General features: G+C 40.7%; 1 protein-coding gene across 1 annotated transcript; it reads left to right on the top strand.

The window, feature by feature from the left end:
• Window positions 1-1,580: 1,580 nt before the first annotated feature.
• LOC136480070 (uncharacterized) lies at window positions 1,581-2,985 on the top strand. Its single transcript, XM_066477737.1, has 4 exons — window positions 1,581-1,899; window positions 1,998-2,155; window positions 2,818-2,877; window positions 2,971-2,985. The coding sequence occupies exons 1-4, from the start codon at window positions 1,581-1,583 to the stop codon at window positions 2,983-2,985; spliced, it is 552 nt and encodes a 183-aa protein (XP_066333834.1).
• The last annotated feature ends 15,362 nt before the right edge of the window (window positions 2,986-18,347 follow it).

Here is an 18,347-nt window from a genome sequence, read left to right as displayed (position 1 = left end):
TCAAGTGGTTGGATTACTCTCTTTTTGAATTTCACTCAACCCATAATTGATTTGGCAATTAGGATCACACACTCACTAAGAGAGGGTTTGGGAGAGTTGGCAAGGCTCAAAAATGTGTATAGCAACCAGCAGAATCAGCAGCATCCAAAGGTGGAGGGTTAGGGGTATTTATAGCCCCCTTGGAAAAACTAGCCGTTTTATAGCCGTTGCCATACCGGAGCATACCGGACACGTCCGGTATGACTTACACTGCCCCAACGGTAACTAAGTTACAGTGACACTGGGAGGCGTCGGAACTCCCGACCGTCGAAACTCCCAACTCACATCGGAACTCCCGACCCTCAGCATATTTGAAAACCATGTAACTGAGTTTAAGTATGTGAGGTGTCAGAACTCCCGACTCATGTCGGAACTTCCGACCGTCGGAACTCCCGACTCACGTCGGAACTCCCGATCCTCAAGGCTTTTGAAAACTAGTCATTGGCCTCTGGTCGTCCATACCGGACACGTCCGGTATGACCAAGACAGTGAAGCATCTAAATCAGTTAAGCGCGAAACGTCAGAACTCCCGACCATTGCCGGAACTCCCGACCGTTGGAACTTCCGACACACGTCGAAACTTCCGACGAACCAACCCGAGAACAACAAGAATTTTATCATGGCAGGGCACATACCGGACATGTCCGGTATTGCCAGACCAGCAAAACATAAGTTAGCTCTTTTGTCTCTCAAACACTCAAAACTCACATGGGTTGGCTTGAGCACTTATGAAGCATTATCTATCAAGATGATGCATCCCTCTTAATGGTACGTCATTCCTATTAACTCAAATTTAAAAGTATAACGAATTGAAACCTTTTGAGTTGATCTCTTTCAACTGAAGCCGTATATTCCAATCTTTATCAAGTGAGGGTGCTAACATGTCAACTTTGATCTTTTTCACTTGAGCATAGCCATCTTGAGCACGTGACTTGATTTCATTCATCAAATTTGAATAATCCCAAATGTATCAAGTCACTTCCATCAAACACTCCAATAGTGATTTGATCCTCCACATAAACATGGCCATCATAGCTTGATTAGTACCTCAACTAAATGCAAGTACTTCATTCTTCACCCTAGCTAGGTTCTTCAGCCGCCAAGCCATCGCTTGCCCTTCACCTTTGCTTAGTACCTCGAAGCCTTTCCTTGCTATCTTCACCATCTCAAGCCATCAAGTCGCATCTTGTGTTGAATCATCCATTCATGTATTGTTATCTTTTTCATTTTAATTTAGCAAGCTTCAAATATGGGACCATTCCATATGCAATCCCTCATGTCTCATTAATTAATTTTTATGAGCTTGCTTTCACATAGTACCTGGAAATCCCACAATAAATAAGCCTATGCATGAATTCCATTTGCATTGTTGTCTTGTGCTTGAACTAGATTGTTTATTCAACAACACATCATTTTGGCTTTCATTAAGCACCTATGAGATAACCTATTTCCCGTCCACACTTAGCAAATGGGTTAGACCTTTAATTATGTTGTCATTCAATCATCCAAAACCCACTAAAGGGCTAGATGCACTTTTAGTTATGTATAGGTGGGCACAGACTATACTAGTTCCAGTAGATAGGAACTACCCACGAGTCAGCCAGAAACTTGGTGAATATGCACCATGGTTTGATGGGTGCATATGTGCTATAGATGGTGCCCACATAAAGGTTGAGGTTAATCAGGAAGCCAAAGCTGACTTCTTCAATAGGAAAGGAGAAATTTCAATTAATATTTGCGCCATTGTGGATATGGATGGCCGCTTCTCCTATGTGGGTGCCGGGAAGGCGGGGGCATGTCATGACATGGCGGTCCTAAAAGACTGTCAGGCCAACGAATGGTTCCCGCATCCACCCACAGGTTTGTGATGACTTGCAAATATCTCTGATGCAGCATGTGTGTAGGTAGTTGGCAGGACATTGTTGGCACTAATTGTGGAATTGGTTCAATTTTTGTAGGACGCTACTACCTGGCAGACGAGGGATACATGGAGAGTCAAGGATACATGACTCCTTTCCGGAATACAAGGTACCATATGAACGACTTTAGGGGCGTAGAGTTGGAGATGTTAGAACGTGAGGAGAAATTTAACTACATTCACTCGAGGCTGCGCAATGTAATTGAAAGAAGATTTGGGTCAAAGAATGGTGGCATATTCTAAAACGGGTTCTTTTCTTTGCTAGGAAAAAGCAAGCGATGATTATCATGTCATGCTTTGCAATGTATAATTATTTGTGGCTACGTAAGTATGGACATAATGCACCATCGTATGAGCTGTCAGAGTGGGTGGTTCTAAATAGTGGAACCCAAACAACTGCAGTGAGGGAGTTGATATCAACTGTTGTGTGGAGTGGAATTTGATTGTGGAAAGGTGATGTAATGAAGCTACTTTAGTACTTCAATTTAAGTTAGGTATTTACTGAATGCATTATGTGTAGGTCAAGATTTGTTAATCCTGGTGTATGTTGTAATCTTTTGTTGTATGGATTGGATAAATGGAGTGTCATTTGTTGGTTGTATGTAATGGACTGTCATTTGGTAGCTATGAACTAGCAGCATATCCTGTTGAATAAATGCATGTATCATCTCCACAAGGTAAATAACTGAATGGGCCAAGATTATTTCATTCTTTTCTAGTTCCTTAATTTATTCTTGTGTTATTTTGTTAAGGACATACCGCAAACAATAATCCTATATAGTTCAGAGTAGTAATTTACATTGTAAGTGATAATAAAAGACATTGTTATATGCTCATATGTGGTGTTCTTGATTTTGCAGCCACTTCCAGAAACTATTGCACTTGTGAAGGACATTGCTGCTGAATATGTCACTGACCTGGTAAGTTTATTTTGTTTAGTTGTGTGTGAGAGTGGGAGGATATTCGGTAGTTAGTTTGGTCTTATTCTTTATCTATTGGTCACTTGTTTTCAGTGTATATTCTTCTAGTGAGACTTTGTGATATCTTCCTCTCACAGCAGGCATGAATCATACAGCCGGCTAGTATGGCCTCAAAAGCTATAAAAAGAAGGCCTTGCACCACTGAGACTGATAAAATAGCTGAAAAAGATATGGATACAACACTGTCAGATCCTATAATAGAACCTCTTCTAGGAAATACTCCTCAGGAAACATAAGTACTTTTGTAGCTCAATCTGCAAGAAACATAGGTACTTTTCATGAAACCTTAATCCACGAAGAGCTAGATGCTATGTTGTTTTCCTATGTATATCAAATAACCTACTCCTACAGTCCTAGTTGATTAATTCGTCATCTTTGGCCAACTTTTTATGGGTTATCATTTGGGTGTTGCTGATTATTCTGTTTCTAGAAACATCTACTTGTCTCACATTTTTTTCTTTAGTGATTTGGACATTATCTTAGAGGATAGGTATTGATAAGAAAATGTATGTTGGATTCTGTATAGAAAATCCTCTACTACAACAATTATGTATTGTTTGTGTTAAAATTCACCTCTGTCATTCTTTTCTGAGTTACACGCTGCAGCTGCACTTACTACTGTAATCACTGTCATTCTGATGTTCCATTGTTCTATAAAGGCCCCACTTTTCACTTGCAGTAAATGTTCTTTCTGAATTTGGATCTTGGCTAGCAAGACTCTTTTCTAGTTCCTTAATTTATTCTTGTGTTATTTTGTTAAGGATATACTGCAAACAATAATCCTATATAGTTCAGAGTAGTAATTTACATTGTAAGTGATAATAAAAGACATTGTTATTTGCTCATATGTGGTGTTCTTGATTTTGCAGTCACTTCCAGAACTGTTGCACATGTAAAGGACATTGCTGCTAAATATGTCACTGACCTGGTAAGTTTATTTTGTGTAGTTGTGCGTGAGTGGGAGGAAAATGATCCAGCACCCAGATCATTCGTACATGTAACCTGTAGCTGTACATACATGTTTGCAATTTCTGTGCGAGATGTAGCAGCCCTCTTGAATGCTACTTGTTTTGCTTTAACTATGGCAAAGTTGCAACATGCTTTTTCCACAAAGCAAGTCATATTGTATCTGTTTAGATGCATCATACTGGGACAAGCATATCATGTGGTGCTCCCATTTTGGCAACTGTTGTTTGTAGATTGTCCTTACTTTAATTTGAGCACCTTCATTTATACATCCATCTCCTTATGTTCCAATATTTGGTTTACCATGTTTGTCAAATAACTAATTCAAATCAATGTGGTTCGAGCAAACTATTTTCTGTTTAGAACCTAATTTCCTTAAACTATAGTTTTCTTTGCAAAAAAAATCAATAACAACAACACTCCTTTGCAATTTGCATAGCATTTGAAGTAATGTTGGTTAAACCTGGGCATACCTCATCATTATTACTCTGCCTAGACTGTAGTTGCACAGGTATAAAGTGGCCCCTTAAACTGTATTACTACTAGTAGTATTTCAAAAAACAGATTCTAAGTGAGAAAATTACCTCCCCTGCAAGCTGAATACTGTTTCCATTTTGTTTCAATTGCTCGCGAAACTCTTTTATCTTTGTTGTTATATCTTGACATTTCTTCCTTTGTTGTTGGTACTAAACCTATGGATCATTTGAGGTTTTCTCATTTTCAACTATTCAATTGTAGTCCCAGATGTGACTGACAAAGTCAACATTGCAATCACTTGTGATTGAGAGCAAGCTTCCTATCCTTGTTGAGTTCTGGGCTTCATGGTGCGGGCCATGCAAAATAATAGATCCAGTTGTTGGCAAGCTCTCAAAGGACTACGAGGGGAAGCTGAGATGCTACAAGCTCAACACAGATGAGAACCCGAACATAGCAAGCCAGTATGGGGTCCGGAACCGGACATAGCAAGCATGTCCCAGTATACTGGTGTCAAATATTTGGAGAAGTTGTTTTGGGTAGACATGCACCAATTGTTTAGTGGACTATTCGTTGACTGTAGGAGGCTATAATTTGTTGTCCGGATTGCATATGTGATGTAAACAACGAGATTTGCCTTGTGGTTTGACGTCTTTTTTGTGTTTGAATTTGAAATGGCTATTCAGCCGATTTGAATTGGCTGAGAGCTGGCTGGCTGCTGGATACAGCTGCTTGGCTGACTGGTTCAGCACCGAACAGGCTGCTAGTCATCTTTTCTCCTGGTGCACCGTGCGTGTAGGCCCAGCCGTTTCGGCGGAGCATCACGGATGACGCACATCCCCCATCTGCAAAGCAACCTCTTCTCAGTATCACATCACAAGGAAACAGAGCTTTCCATGGATGGAACCACCCAATTGGAGGCAGCCTGCAGCCAGCTAGTAGCTGTGCCTACGGGTCGCCTTCTGTCATCATCCAGCGGTGATGGTGACGCCTCATCGACGGATCACACGCGCACGAGCCGATAGAATGTTCGTCCTGTCACCTCACAAACGACATCTACACCTAATTTTAATTCATATACAAGGATTAGTGAGACTAACGATGCAAATACGTTCATTTTTTTTCTAGAAACCCGGTACAAAACGCAACCATACTAGGGGCCTGTTTGTTTACAGCCCTCGGCTCAAATTGCCTGGCAACACTCTTGCCTGGATCGAGCTTGCCTGCGTAGCGTTTGGTTACAATACAACCCTGAAAAGGTGATTGGATCAGGCAACAACGATCCACCCAGGCAGATGAAAATGAACGCCTGGCTCTAGGGCGACTGTTGTCTCGGCTGATGACCATGATTACACGCTAAGCAATGTTGCTGTTGCATAGTCTTTCTATAGTTTCTCTATTCACGTCAAATCAAGCAAATGACTGTGTAAGGAAAATGGACCCTTGGCCCATTTACTTTGAATTTTGGTGTTTGATGACCAACACAACCAAATTAGACTAATGAATTTGCAAGTGTTTATTTTGTAGTTCAATAGGGTGCAAGACATGACTTGGACGAAGGCGACGTGGTGATCCGATGATCAACACCTTAAGAAAGACCTTAAAAGCACAAGAGAAGACCTAAGATATTAGGCAAAGTCCAAGCATGAAGATTGGAACCAAGTCGTATGCAAGATCGCGAAGAAATGAGCTCACTGTGGTGACCGGACGCTGGACTGGACGCTGCGACCGGACGCTGGGCAAGTGGCTCGGCAGACAGGCGACCGGACACTGACCGGACGCTGGCGGCAACCGACCAGACGCAGAACAGCAGCGTCCGATCGAGTACAGTAAGGTTCCAGAGCGGCAAATCTGCGACCGGACACTGGCCAGCGTCCGATCAGTATATTGCCGGCTCAACGGTCGGGACGACCGGACGCGTCCGGTCAGGACGATTCAGCGTCCGGTCAGTAGCAGTTTCGCGGGAATTCGACCCCAACGGCTACTTTCTCAGTGGGGCTTATAAATACAACCTCCAACCGGCCATTTGAGGCGTGTGGAGCTAAGGGAACATATCAAGGGTGTTGATACACCATTTTAGTGATCTCCACTTGCATAGTGTTTAGTGATTCATCAGGTGATTAGCGTAGGTGCTTTGCGAAGTGCTTAGGTTGATTAGACCACCGCTTATGCGCTTACTCTAGGTTTATGCCTAGTGTTTAGTGAGGTTTGCATACCTCTTACCACTCGGTGCTTGCGAGCACCTTTGTTGTACATCGGAGGGGCTTGTAGTCTTGCGAGATCACACCAACCGTGTTAGTGGTGTGGCCGCCACCATGTACCGGAGGGAACAAGGCCCGCGGCGTTTTGGCCGGAAGCTTGATAGTGAAGATGGCGGGGAGCATCCAGGAGAGGCTTGCCGAGAGGCACGTCAGAGACCCACTTGCGTGTGGGGAAGGCCCTAGGCTATCCACGGAGTTACCCGACCGGGAACTTGGCCCTTGCGAGGGATTCCTTGCGAGGGGCTCCAACGAGGACTAGGGGGAAGCTTGCGCGCTTCTCGATACCTCGGTAAAAATACTGGAGTCATCGACGGGAGTTTGCATATCTCTACCTTGCTATTTAGCTTCCGCATTTACATTAATTGTATTACTTCTTTTGCGGTAGAGATAGCAACACACTAGCAAAACCGTAGTTGCACATTTAGATAGTTTATCTATTGCATAGGTTTTGCTAGGATTAGAAAAAGAGGCCATAGTCAAGAGTTAGATTTTTAAGTTGCCTAATTCACCCCCCCTCTTAGGCGTCACGGTCCCTTCAATGACCACCCATGATTATAAGCTAAAACATGTTTCTATTTTGTTTATGTTGTCATTTTAATTTAAATAACTTATATAATAACAATAATAATAATAATAACAACAACAACAACAACAACAACAACAATATTATTATTATTATTATTATTATTGAAAATATTTTTTCTCCAAAATATAAATATTTATTTTATTCTTATAAAGGTGAGAAAAGGTAAATATATGAAAAGTTGTTGTTCAACTAATCAAATATCATGTTAGTAAACAAAATATTTTTTTGTTTTTATTTATATAAGTGTTTTCAAGCGCAGACTTTCAACCAAATAAACTATCATCTATTTGCATCATCAGGCACCAGATAGATTCCATCAAATTTCTAGGAAACTCTCAGGTAACACATTTTTCCAGGTAAGATGTCTAGGCCTTTAACCAAATAGGCCCTAGCTCTATGCATGTAGCACCCGGTTTTAAGGACAAAATTAGATACACACCATATGTGAGCCCGGAAAGTCAAATCTCACATATAGCTATAAATAAGGGTAATATCAAAAGACAAATGCTCAATATATAATGTACTTAGTATAAAAGGTATAACCTTAGACTATAAACAGTGGAAAGACAACTCCGATATTTGGGTGAAGACTCCAATTCCACAGGGACAACTGACTGGTTGATCACAAGCCTAATTCCTCCAAACTCTAACAATCTGGTACCCATCCAGGATTTTCATCCAAATAATTGAAAAGTAAAGCAAGCGTAAGTATATGTCGTACTCAATAAATATATCATGGGGTTTATGATGCTCAAAAGGCTGACACTGGTTTAAATGCGATTAGCTTTTAATGAGTCATCTTTTAGCAATTAGGTGGCAACAAAGTTATCATAAGCCCATAAACACATGAATAGGTAAACATGAATAATGAATAGCATAAACAGTAATCATTAGTGAGCATCTTTATCATCAGTATCATCAATGTTCATCATCTATTTCATAAGGCTTCCAAGGCCGCTCGTGACCGTGAGCGCGGCTGATATACTAGTTTTACACTCTACAGAGTTTGTACACTTTCACTGTGAATCGTGATTTACCCTCAAGCCCGAGGTGATCACCTCTTAACCCACTACCAAGGAAGGTCGGTAGGGTTCACTATGAAGCCTTTCAAAGGTTCATCTAACAAGTTAGGGCCATTAGATTCACTCAGCAAACAGATGTAGGAACCCCTCTATCGAATGGCATAATTCCATCACAGCTATACACATAAGAGTAGAGGCTGTCCTATACCCGATTCGTCAAGCCATTCTTACACCAATAAAGGTAACCGCTAACAAGCTAGAAATGGTCCTCATACTGAGCTAAAGCTAGTGCCATGTAGCCCTCATAGTTGTACTGTAAGTCTCAGATAATCACTTACAGATAAGTCCTTAGGGAGAGGAATCTAGAGCACCATAAAAATAGCCCAATGCTCTAGCCCACTGATTATATGTTGCTAAAAAACATCTTTTAGTATTTATTGCATATACCATTAGTCAAGTTATAAGATCATGGTCTTTAATTGAGCACTAGCATCATACTACCCAATGCAATACCCCATAGGTAACAAGGTACAAGGTAACAAAGCACTAGAAAATCCTTAGTGGTAGTCAAGGTAGACACATGCATATGATTAAAGTGATATTGAGGTGAATAGGACAACAAGGAAGATCCTATACTATACTTGCCTTAAAACACCGATCCTTCAGTAAGCTTTAATCTTCAACGTTCTTCTTCTTCTTCTTCTTGATCACCACATATACCTCACCGACCGGACGTAATCGTAGAACACCACACAAACATCCATACACATACATGCATAGCATACAATTATATATACATTAGAACAATACACCAATCATAGAAAAATAAGTAAAAGAGTTTGAAATACGATTCTACGCATCGCTACGAACACACAGTCGTGAGAGGCATGCTAATCGGAGCTACAGTTTGAAAGAAATGGCTTCAGAAAGGTCTACTCATAAGAGAAAATATAAAACTATGAGCTTCTTGTGTTTTAACTATATAAAAACTTATATAAATTGAATTAAGTCAAATTTAGATTTGAATTATAAAACTAAAGTAAAACAAATCATATTTTATTTAAAAAATCCAGTTGCATATTTATTATTCAAATTAGAGTTTAAACCATAAAATTTTAGAAATAGTGATATGATAAACATTGTTACTAACACGTAGATCTCGTTGTAATGAATCTAGCTCAACTTGAACAGGTCAAATCGGAGCTAAAACGTAGAAGATATGAATTAAACACGATTTCCTTTAATAAAATAATAGATTAAATCTAACTTTGAATTTTAAAAGTTGAAAACATATCTAATAGTAGGATGAACATATAGATTATGGAATTACGAACCTAACGCAAGTTGAACGGATCAAATCAGAGTTAAAACTGAGAAGATATGGCCTATGGAAGGTAGTGGCAATTTTATAAATATTTTGAAATTAATTTTATATTAAAAATAATTAAAAACAAAATATAAACAGTCCTGCAGACCGGACATCATTTTTGGAAAAACACAGGAGTCAAAACATAAAATCTAGGGGCATATTTTTAATTACTTTTGAATTACCCAGGACAATAGGTTGATTTCGCGAAACTGCAGTGGACTCTTTAGCAAAGTTGCAGGCGAAAGTGTAATTTGAATCTAGACGAGGACTGCTAGCAGAATTTAAAGAAAAGTCAGGCGTCCTTTTGAAAGAAACCAGGGACGACGGGTTGAGATCCAAACAATTATAAGGGCCTTTTTGCAAAAACACCAGACGAAGGGGTACGGGCTAACTCGGGCCATTGAATCGAAGATGGACGATCCAGATTAAAAGAGGGGAGGGAGAGAGTGATGTGGCCGACCGTAACAGGAAGGGCGACGCGGTGGAGGCCATGGTCGGCGTTGAGAAGCTCGTCAGCGTTCTTGAAGAAGGGCCTACGGGTCACGAGAAAACTAACCGATGACACTCGAAGATAGAGGAGGGAACGACAACCTCGTCTAGGTGACTTACCGTGGTGCAGAGCGATGAAGGGCAGTGCGTGGCTCAAGACATCGAACATTAATAGCAGCGACGCTAGGTTACATGGCGGTGGCGTAGCTTAAGGCGAGGCAACGCGAGCTTGGGTTCGGTATAGAGGTGGCGGACACAAGGCTCGGCTTTTATGAGGCGCGGTGGCGTGGAGAACATGACAAAAGGCGAGGACGGGGTGGACGCGGTCTCTCCGGCGAAGGACGTGACCAACGCGGACACGAGTGAGGCAGAAGGAGAGGATGCAGTTGACACGCGGGCCCCACATGTCAATGACTGCGCGGGAGGGAAGGAAAACTGCGCAGCACGGCAGCTGGGCCGGCCTACTGGGGAAGGAAGTCTGGGTCACGGGGCACGTAGCTTGGGCCGAGGCGGAAAGAGCACCAGCACAGCTCGGGCTAGATCACCGGCTGGGCCTGCGTCGCGAGAGGGAAGGAGGGAGAACTAGGCCACACGGAAAAGAGAGGCCAGCAGGCCTAAAGAGAGGGAGAGGGAGAAGAGTTTTTCCTTTTTCAAATTCTTTTCTATTTTGTTTTCAAAACCAAACTCAAATATAAACCAAATCAATTTCAAATAGAGTTTAGAATACACTTTTCAATTCAAATAAAAATGAACAATTTCGGTAGGCTCCCAAAAATAAATTTTACAACTTTAAAAATTCTTTTATTTTTAAATTTTCTTTTCTTTTATTTCAAAGCCATTTTTAATTTTATTTTCAAAAGTATTTTAAATTCATTTTGAATTTTGGATTCAACCACTCTTTGCAATAGATCAAATGCACCGGCATGTATGCACAACCAAGTTGCTAATCCTTATGAAGTATTTTAATATAATAAAAAATATTCTTTTTCCTATATTTCATGAGCACAAAATACAAAATTAAATCAATTTATATCTTTTTTGAAAAGAGCAATTTTTAGGGTGTTACAATTCTATCCCCCTAAAAGGTCCTAATGGCTAGAGGGGGCGTGAATAGCCTATAAAAATTTCTACAACAACACTTAACAAATTGGTTAAACAATTATGAGGCGAAGCAAGTATTACGCTAGCCTACTAAAATTGCAAGCCACCTACCACAATTCTAGTTTATATAGTTTCTATCCACACAATAGCTATATCACTACACTAAGTTAGTGTGCTCTCAAAGGCTAACTAAAGAGTCACACTAATCAAACTAACGAGCTCTCACAACTAGCTACACTAAAGAGCTTGACAACTAGTTTGCGGTAATATAAATAGAAAGAGAGCAAGATAGTTATACCGCCATGTCGAGGAATAAACCAATCAATCATAAGAATGAATACCAATGAAGACCAATCACCTCAGAATCAAATGACGACATAATGATTTTTTACCGAGGTTCACTTGCTTGCTGGCAAGCTAGTCCTCGTTGTGGCGATTCACTCACTTAGAGGTTCATGCGCTAAATGGCATCACACGCCAAACCCTCAATAGGGTGCCGCACAACCAACACAAGATGAGGATCACACAAGCTACAAGCATTTCACTAGAGTACCTTTTGGCTCTCCACCGAGGAAAGGTGAAGAACCCCTCACAATCACCATGATCGGAGCCGGAGACAATCACCAACCTTCGCTCGATGATCCTCGCTGCTCCAAGCCGTCTAGGTGGTGGTAACCACCAAGAGTAACAAGCGAATCCCACAGCGAAACACGAACACTAAGTGCCTCTAGATGCAAACACTCAAGCAATGCACTTGGATTCACTCCTAATCTCACAAAGATGTTGAATCTATGATGGAGATGAGTGGGAGGGCTTTGGCTAAGCTCACAAGGTTGATATATCAATGTAAATGGCCAAGAGAGTGAGCTAGAGCTGGCCATAGGACTGAAATAGAAGCCCCCACAAAATAGAGCCATTGTGTCCCTTCACTGGGCACTGCTCGGGGTGACCAGATGCTCCGATCAGTTCGACCGGACACACCTTGCTAGCGTCCGGTTAATGGATGGCTGCCACGTCATCCCTCTCTTCAAATACTGAGCACTAGATCCCAATGGTCAAGTGATGACCGGATGCAGCATAGTGCCATGATCAGACACAGGACCCCAGCGTCCAGTCACTTCTAGTAAGCCTCCACTCACGACCGGACGCGTCCGATCATGCCCGACTGGACTCACCCAGCATCCGATCACTCACTGTCTCCTCTGTGCGCTGCCACATTAGCAGGACCGGACACACCCCGCCAGCGTCCGGTCATAAAGTGACCCAACATCTGGTCAAAGACCGATGCTAGCGTCTTCACTGCTTCCACTGACCGGATGCTCTGGTCCAGTTGAGACCAGCATTCGGTGCACTCTGTGAAATCCTGTCTTTTCTGTATGGGCGGACACTCCGCCGGTGAAGTTTCTAACCCTTGCTCAAATGTGCCAACCACCAAGTGTATCACCTTGTGCACATGTGTTAGCATATTTTCACAAATGTTTTCAAGGGTGTTAGCACTCCACTAGATCCTTAATGGATATGCAATGAGTTAGAGCATCTAGTGGCACTATGATAACCGCATTTTGATACGAGTTTTACCCCTCTTAATAGTATGGCTATCGATCCTAAATGTGATCACACTCACTAAGTGTCTCGATCACCAAAACAAAAAGCTCCTATCAAGTTTTACCTTTACCTTGAGCTTTTTGTTTTTCTCTGTCTTCTTTTCCAAGTCTAAGCATTTTATCATCACCATGCCATCACCATCATCATGATCTTCACCATTGCTTCATCACTTGGAGTAGTGCCACCTATCTCATAATCTCTTTGATAAACTAGGTTAGCACTTAGGGTTTTATCAATTCACCAAAACCAAACTAGAGCTTTCACCCCCTTAAGATGAATCTCGTCCCCGAGATTCGGAAGACGCCGACTAGGAGATAGGGATAGTTCATCTTTAGATTCTTCTTTGCTCCCTCGTGTAGCTTCATCTTCTTGATAAAGCTCCCACTTTTACTTAGCATACCTAATAATCTTACTCCAAGTAATTTGCCCAACTAATTCCAAAATTCTAACAGATACTCCATACAATACTTAGGTAACTCCAATCACTAGGTCACCATTTCCTATAATACCAATTCTCTTTCTTAGAATATCCACCTTCCAATGAAGCCTAACTAATCTCTTGGTCAGAAAGAGATTCTACTACCAATCTTCAAAACATTAAGGATTCTGGTTAAGTTGCTCGAACAGGGAATCCAACTCTTAGTTCTTGGTGTCACCCGAACCTTCTTAGCATAATTCTCCGTTGCTAAAGGCATCGGCCATGACTCTGCTTCTTCAAAGTGATAGCACTTTTCCAAGTCATGATCAATTTCATTCAAACGGGGATATCACAAGCTCAAGACCAACTTAGTGAAGATGTCCTGTAGATTCTTGTGATCCTCCTAGATGTCACTTTGACTTCCAAAAAGATAGTACTTCCATGCTTCACAATGGATAACTCCAGATAACATGTTAGGTAGTTCAACTCACGCTTCCTTAGTTGACTTAATGAACAAGCCACTACTTTTCTTCTTGTATAAGGACACATCCCACACCTTGACAAGGTACATCATTGTAGATATAAAACTCTTGTCCTGATCTGATAAAGCTAATACATAGGTTTTACTTCAACCTCTTGTTGGACTCCTTCAAATAGTTAGCTGAGGTCTCTTGATCCAAGCAACTTAAAAGCTTCTTTAGTAACACTGTTAATATGTTGATGGTCTTGGATAAACTTCGCTTGAACCTCTGATAGAATTTTACCATTCCAAGGAACTCCACGTCACTTTTACATACTTGGGTGGGTTACAACCAAACTCATCATTAACTTTCTCGAGTTCTTCTCCCTACTTCTACCAATAACATATCCTAAGAAGAGAACTTCCTTCAACAAAACTCACTTGCTAACTTAGTGAAACATTGAGATGTTCTGAGTCTCAATTAATTCACTGTAGATTTCCAACATCTCCTTCCTTTGTCAGATTATCCAATTCTTCCAAGTGAGAGCTAGAATCTTCAAAACCACCTTCACTTTGGCTACCCCCTTAAGAAAAGAACAACTAGGGGACACCAAAGTATAGTTTGCATCTTCTTCCAGATGAGCCAACTAGTCTCAAGACGTGCTGACATCCCAATGATACTCTTGTATATGGGCAAGAACAAGAAATCTAAAGTTCCTCGCCGGATGAAAACAGCAGCGTGGTAAAACAGTTGTAACTCTCATTCCATTAATCCAATAAAGTTGTAGCTTATATTGTTGGAAAGCTTATCAAATCCTCCACAACTTCCTTATAGAATACTTTTTCAAATTCTGCAGTTTATGTGGTCAAAAACAGTGCACAACAGAAACTACTCCAAATTTTAGACAGCGCGGTTGCATCATTTTGTGATTTTCACAACTCCATAACCAAAATAGCTATCAAGGTGATTCTTATAGTCACAGAAAGATATTGAAGTCTACTATTGTTCAGTATTTTCTCATGATTTTTGGTCATCCAAGAATTTATATATAAGACGATAAAGACAGGTTGTTCCAAAGGACAAGATAGAGGAAATAGGAGAAACCAAAACCCAACTATTTATTGTATTAATCCTTATACCTTAGGCCTATAAACTAAATGAAATTGTGGGAACACCCAACAAGATCATTGCAATCATTACAAAGATTCAAAACAAGCCTAAGCATAATGACAAATCAACAAAGGAATAAAGGTGCACCACTCAATCATTGACTCAACTTGTGATACTATCGTTTTTATTACATAAAGGGGCACAAACTCCTATTCCTTAACCAAGGTGAGGCTATGAGGGCATCTAGGGTAGCATCCCTTGCATGACAGTGGGGCAACACATCTTCCACTTTGTTGATCTTAGATAGTCTGTCATGACTCCTTCATGCGTCATTCTCACCGAATGCTTCTTTCGGGTTGGGTATCACGGACACTTTCTGGTAGCAATCTTGCAGTGATCCGACTCTGGCCACTTCTATGGTACAATTGTAGATTCTTCTATGGGCAAAGTTTAACATAATGTCCTTCCTACTAGCAATGATAACACTTTCTCTTAGCTGGATCTTTTGTGATGTCATACTCCACATAATTGTTGCTTAGTGTATTGTCAGCTTGCTGGCTCTGAAGGTTCATCTTTGTTTGACTACACTGCTTTCTACCTCGCTTGATCTTTCGAGGTTGAAACTCCTTAAGGTGATTGTCCACTCATCTATTTAGATGAAGAGAGAGGAATCATAATAGAGACAAGGTTTTCATAACAAAACAGAGGCCGAAGTGAGCATAACTTTTAGCAAATAACAAGGTTGGAGAGAAAGCAAGAACTAAGCAGAGATGAGAGTATGCTAAAACGTCTAGTTCTAACTAGGCTTGCATCCTACAGTCAGCATTGCTCTGATACCACTTTGTAGCACCTGGTTTTAAGGACAAAACCAGATACACACGATATGTGAGCCCAGGAAGTCAAATCTCACATATAGCTACAAATAAGGGTAATATCAAAAGACAAATGCTCAATATATAACGTACTTAGTATAAAAGGTATAACCTTAGACAACAAATAGCAGAAAGACAACTCCGATCTTCGGGTGAAGACTCCAATTCCACAAAGACAACTAACTGGTTGATCACAAGCCTAATTCCTCCAAACTCTAGCAATCTGGTACCCATCCGGGATTTTTATCCAAATAATTGAAAAATAAAGCAAGCGGAAGTACATATCGTACTCAACAAATATATCATGGGGTTTATGAGGCTCAAAAGCCTGACACTGGTTTAACTGTGATTAACTTTTAATGAGTCATCTTTTAGCAATTGGATGTCAACAAAGTTATCATAAGCCCATAAACACATGATCAGGTAAACATGAATAATGAATAGCATAAACAGTAATCATTAGTGAGCATCTTTATCATCAATATCATCAGTGTTCATCATATATTCCATAAGGGTTCCAATGCCGCTCGTGACCGTAAGCACGGCTCATATACCAGTTTTACACTCTGTAGAAGTTGTATACTTTCACTATGAGTTGTGATTTCCCTCTCGCCCAAGGTGATCAGTCTCTTGAACCAGTACCAAGGAAGGTTGGCAGGGTTCACTATGAAGCCTTTCAAAGGTTTGTCTAACAATTTAGGGCCATTAAATTCACTCGGCAAACAGATGTAGGAACCCCCCTGTCGAATGGCACAATTCCATCACGGCTACACACATAAGAGTAGAGGCTGTCCTATACCCGATTCGTCAAGATATTCTTACACCAATAAAGGTAACTGCTAACAAGCTAGAAAATGTCCTCATACTGAGCTAAATCCAGAGCCATGTAGCCCTCATAGTTGTACAGTAAGTCCTGGATGATCACTTACAGATAAGTCTAGATGGTGAGGAATCTAGAGCACCATAAAAACAACCCAATGCTCTAGCCCCCTAATTTCATGTTGCTAAAAAGCATATTTTAGTGTTTATTGCATATACCATTAGTCAAGTTATAAGATCATGGTCTTTAATTGAGCACTAGCATCATTACCCAATGCAATACCCCATAGGTAACAAGGTACAAAGTAACAAAGTACTAGGAAATCCTTAGTGGTAGTCAAGGTAGACACATGCATATGATTAAAGTGATACTGAGGTGAATAGGACAAGGAAGATCACATGCTATACTTGCCTTAAAACACCGATCCTTCGGTAAGCTTTAATCTTCAACGTTCTTCTTCTTCTTCTTCTTAATCACCATATATACCTCAACGTCTGGACGTAATCGTAGAACACCACACAAACATCCATACACATACATGCATAGCATACAATTATATCTACATTAGAACAATACACCAATCATTGAAAAATAAGTAAAAGAGTTTGAAATACGATTCTACGCATCGCTACAAACACATAGTCACGAGAGGCGCGCTAATCGAAGCTACGATTTGAAAGAAACAGCTTTCGAAAGGTCTACTCATAAGAGAAAATATAAAACTATAAGCTTCATGTGTTTTAACTATATAAAAGCTTATATAAATTAAATTAAGTCAAATTTAAATTTGAATTATAAAACTAAAGTAAAACAAATCATATTTTATTTATAAAATCCAGTTACATATTTATTATTCAAATTAGAGTTTAAACCATGAAATTCCAGAAATAGTGATATGATAAACATTGTTACTAACGCGTAGATATTGTAATGAATCTAGCGCAACTTAAACAAGTCAAATCGGAGCTAAAACGTAGAAGATATGAATTAAACAAGATTTCCTTTAATAAAATAATATATTAAATCTAACCTCAAATTTTAAAAGTTGAAAACATATCTAACAGTAGGATGAATATGTAGATTATGAAATTACGAACCTAACGTAAGTTGAACGGATCAAATCGGAGTTAAAACGGAGAAGATATGGCCCACAGAAGGTAGTGGCAATTTTGTAAATATTTTGAAATTAATTTCATATTAAAAATAATTAAAAACTGAATTAAAACAGTCCTGTGGACCGGGCGTCATTTTTGGAAAAACACGAGGGTCAAAACATAAAATCTAGGGGCATATTTTAATTACTTTTGAACTACCCAAGCAGCAGGCTGATTACGCGAAACTGTAGGGGTTCTTGAGCAAAGTTCTAGGCGAAAGTGTATTTTGAATCTGGACGGGGACTGTGGGCATAATTTAAAGAAAAGTCAGGGGTCCTTTTGAAAGAAACCAGGGACGTCGGGTTGAGATCCAAATAATTATAAGGGCCTTTTTATAAAAACGTCAGATGAAGGGGTTTGGGCTAACTCGAGCCATTGAATCGAAGATGGACGATCCAGATTAAAAGAGGGGAGGGAGAGAGTGATGCGGCTGGCCAGAACAGGAAGGGCGACGCGGTGGAGGCCATGTCCGGCATTGAGAAGCTCGTCGGCGTTCTTGAAGAAGGGCCTACGGGTCACGGGAAAACTGACCGATGACACCGGAAGATAGAGGAGGGAACGACGACCTCGTCTAGGTGACTTACCGTGGTGCGGAGCGACGAAGGGTAGTGCGTGGCTCGAGACAACGAACGTTAATAGCGGCGGCGCTAGGTTACGCGGCGGCGGCATAGCTTGAGGCGAGGCAGCGCGAGCTAGGGTTCG

This window comes from Miscanthus floridulus, chromosome 9 (assembly GCF_019320115.1).
Source record: "Miscanthus floridulus cultivar M001 chromosome 9, ASM1932011v1, whole genome shotgun sequence".
Taxonomy (NCBI): Eukaryota; Viridiplantae; Streptophyta; class Magnoliopsida; order Poales; family Poaceae; genus Miscanthus; species Miscanthus floridulus.
This window is presented reverse-complemented; position numbering and strand designations above follow the sequence as displayed.

What these genes read in the sequence shown, in the direction of transcription:
- LOC136480070 (XM_066477737.1), top strand. Translation starts at nt 1,581, where the DNA reads ATGTATAGGTGGGCACAGACTATACTAGTTCCAGTAGATAGGAACTAC. An exon ending in GTTCCCGCATCCACCCACAG is followed by an intron (nt 1,900 to 1,997) that starts GTTTGTGATGAC and finishes CAATTTTTGTAG; the next exon opens with GACGCTACTACCTGGCAGAC. An exon ending in TTCACTCGAGGCTGCGCAAT is followed by an intron (nt 2,156 to 2,817) that starts GTAATTGAAAGA and finishes TTGATTTTGCAG; the next exon opens with CCACTTCCAGAAACTATTGC.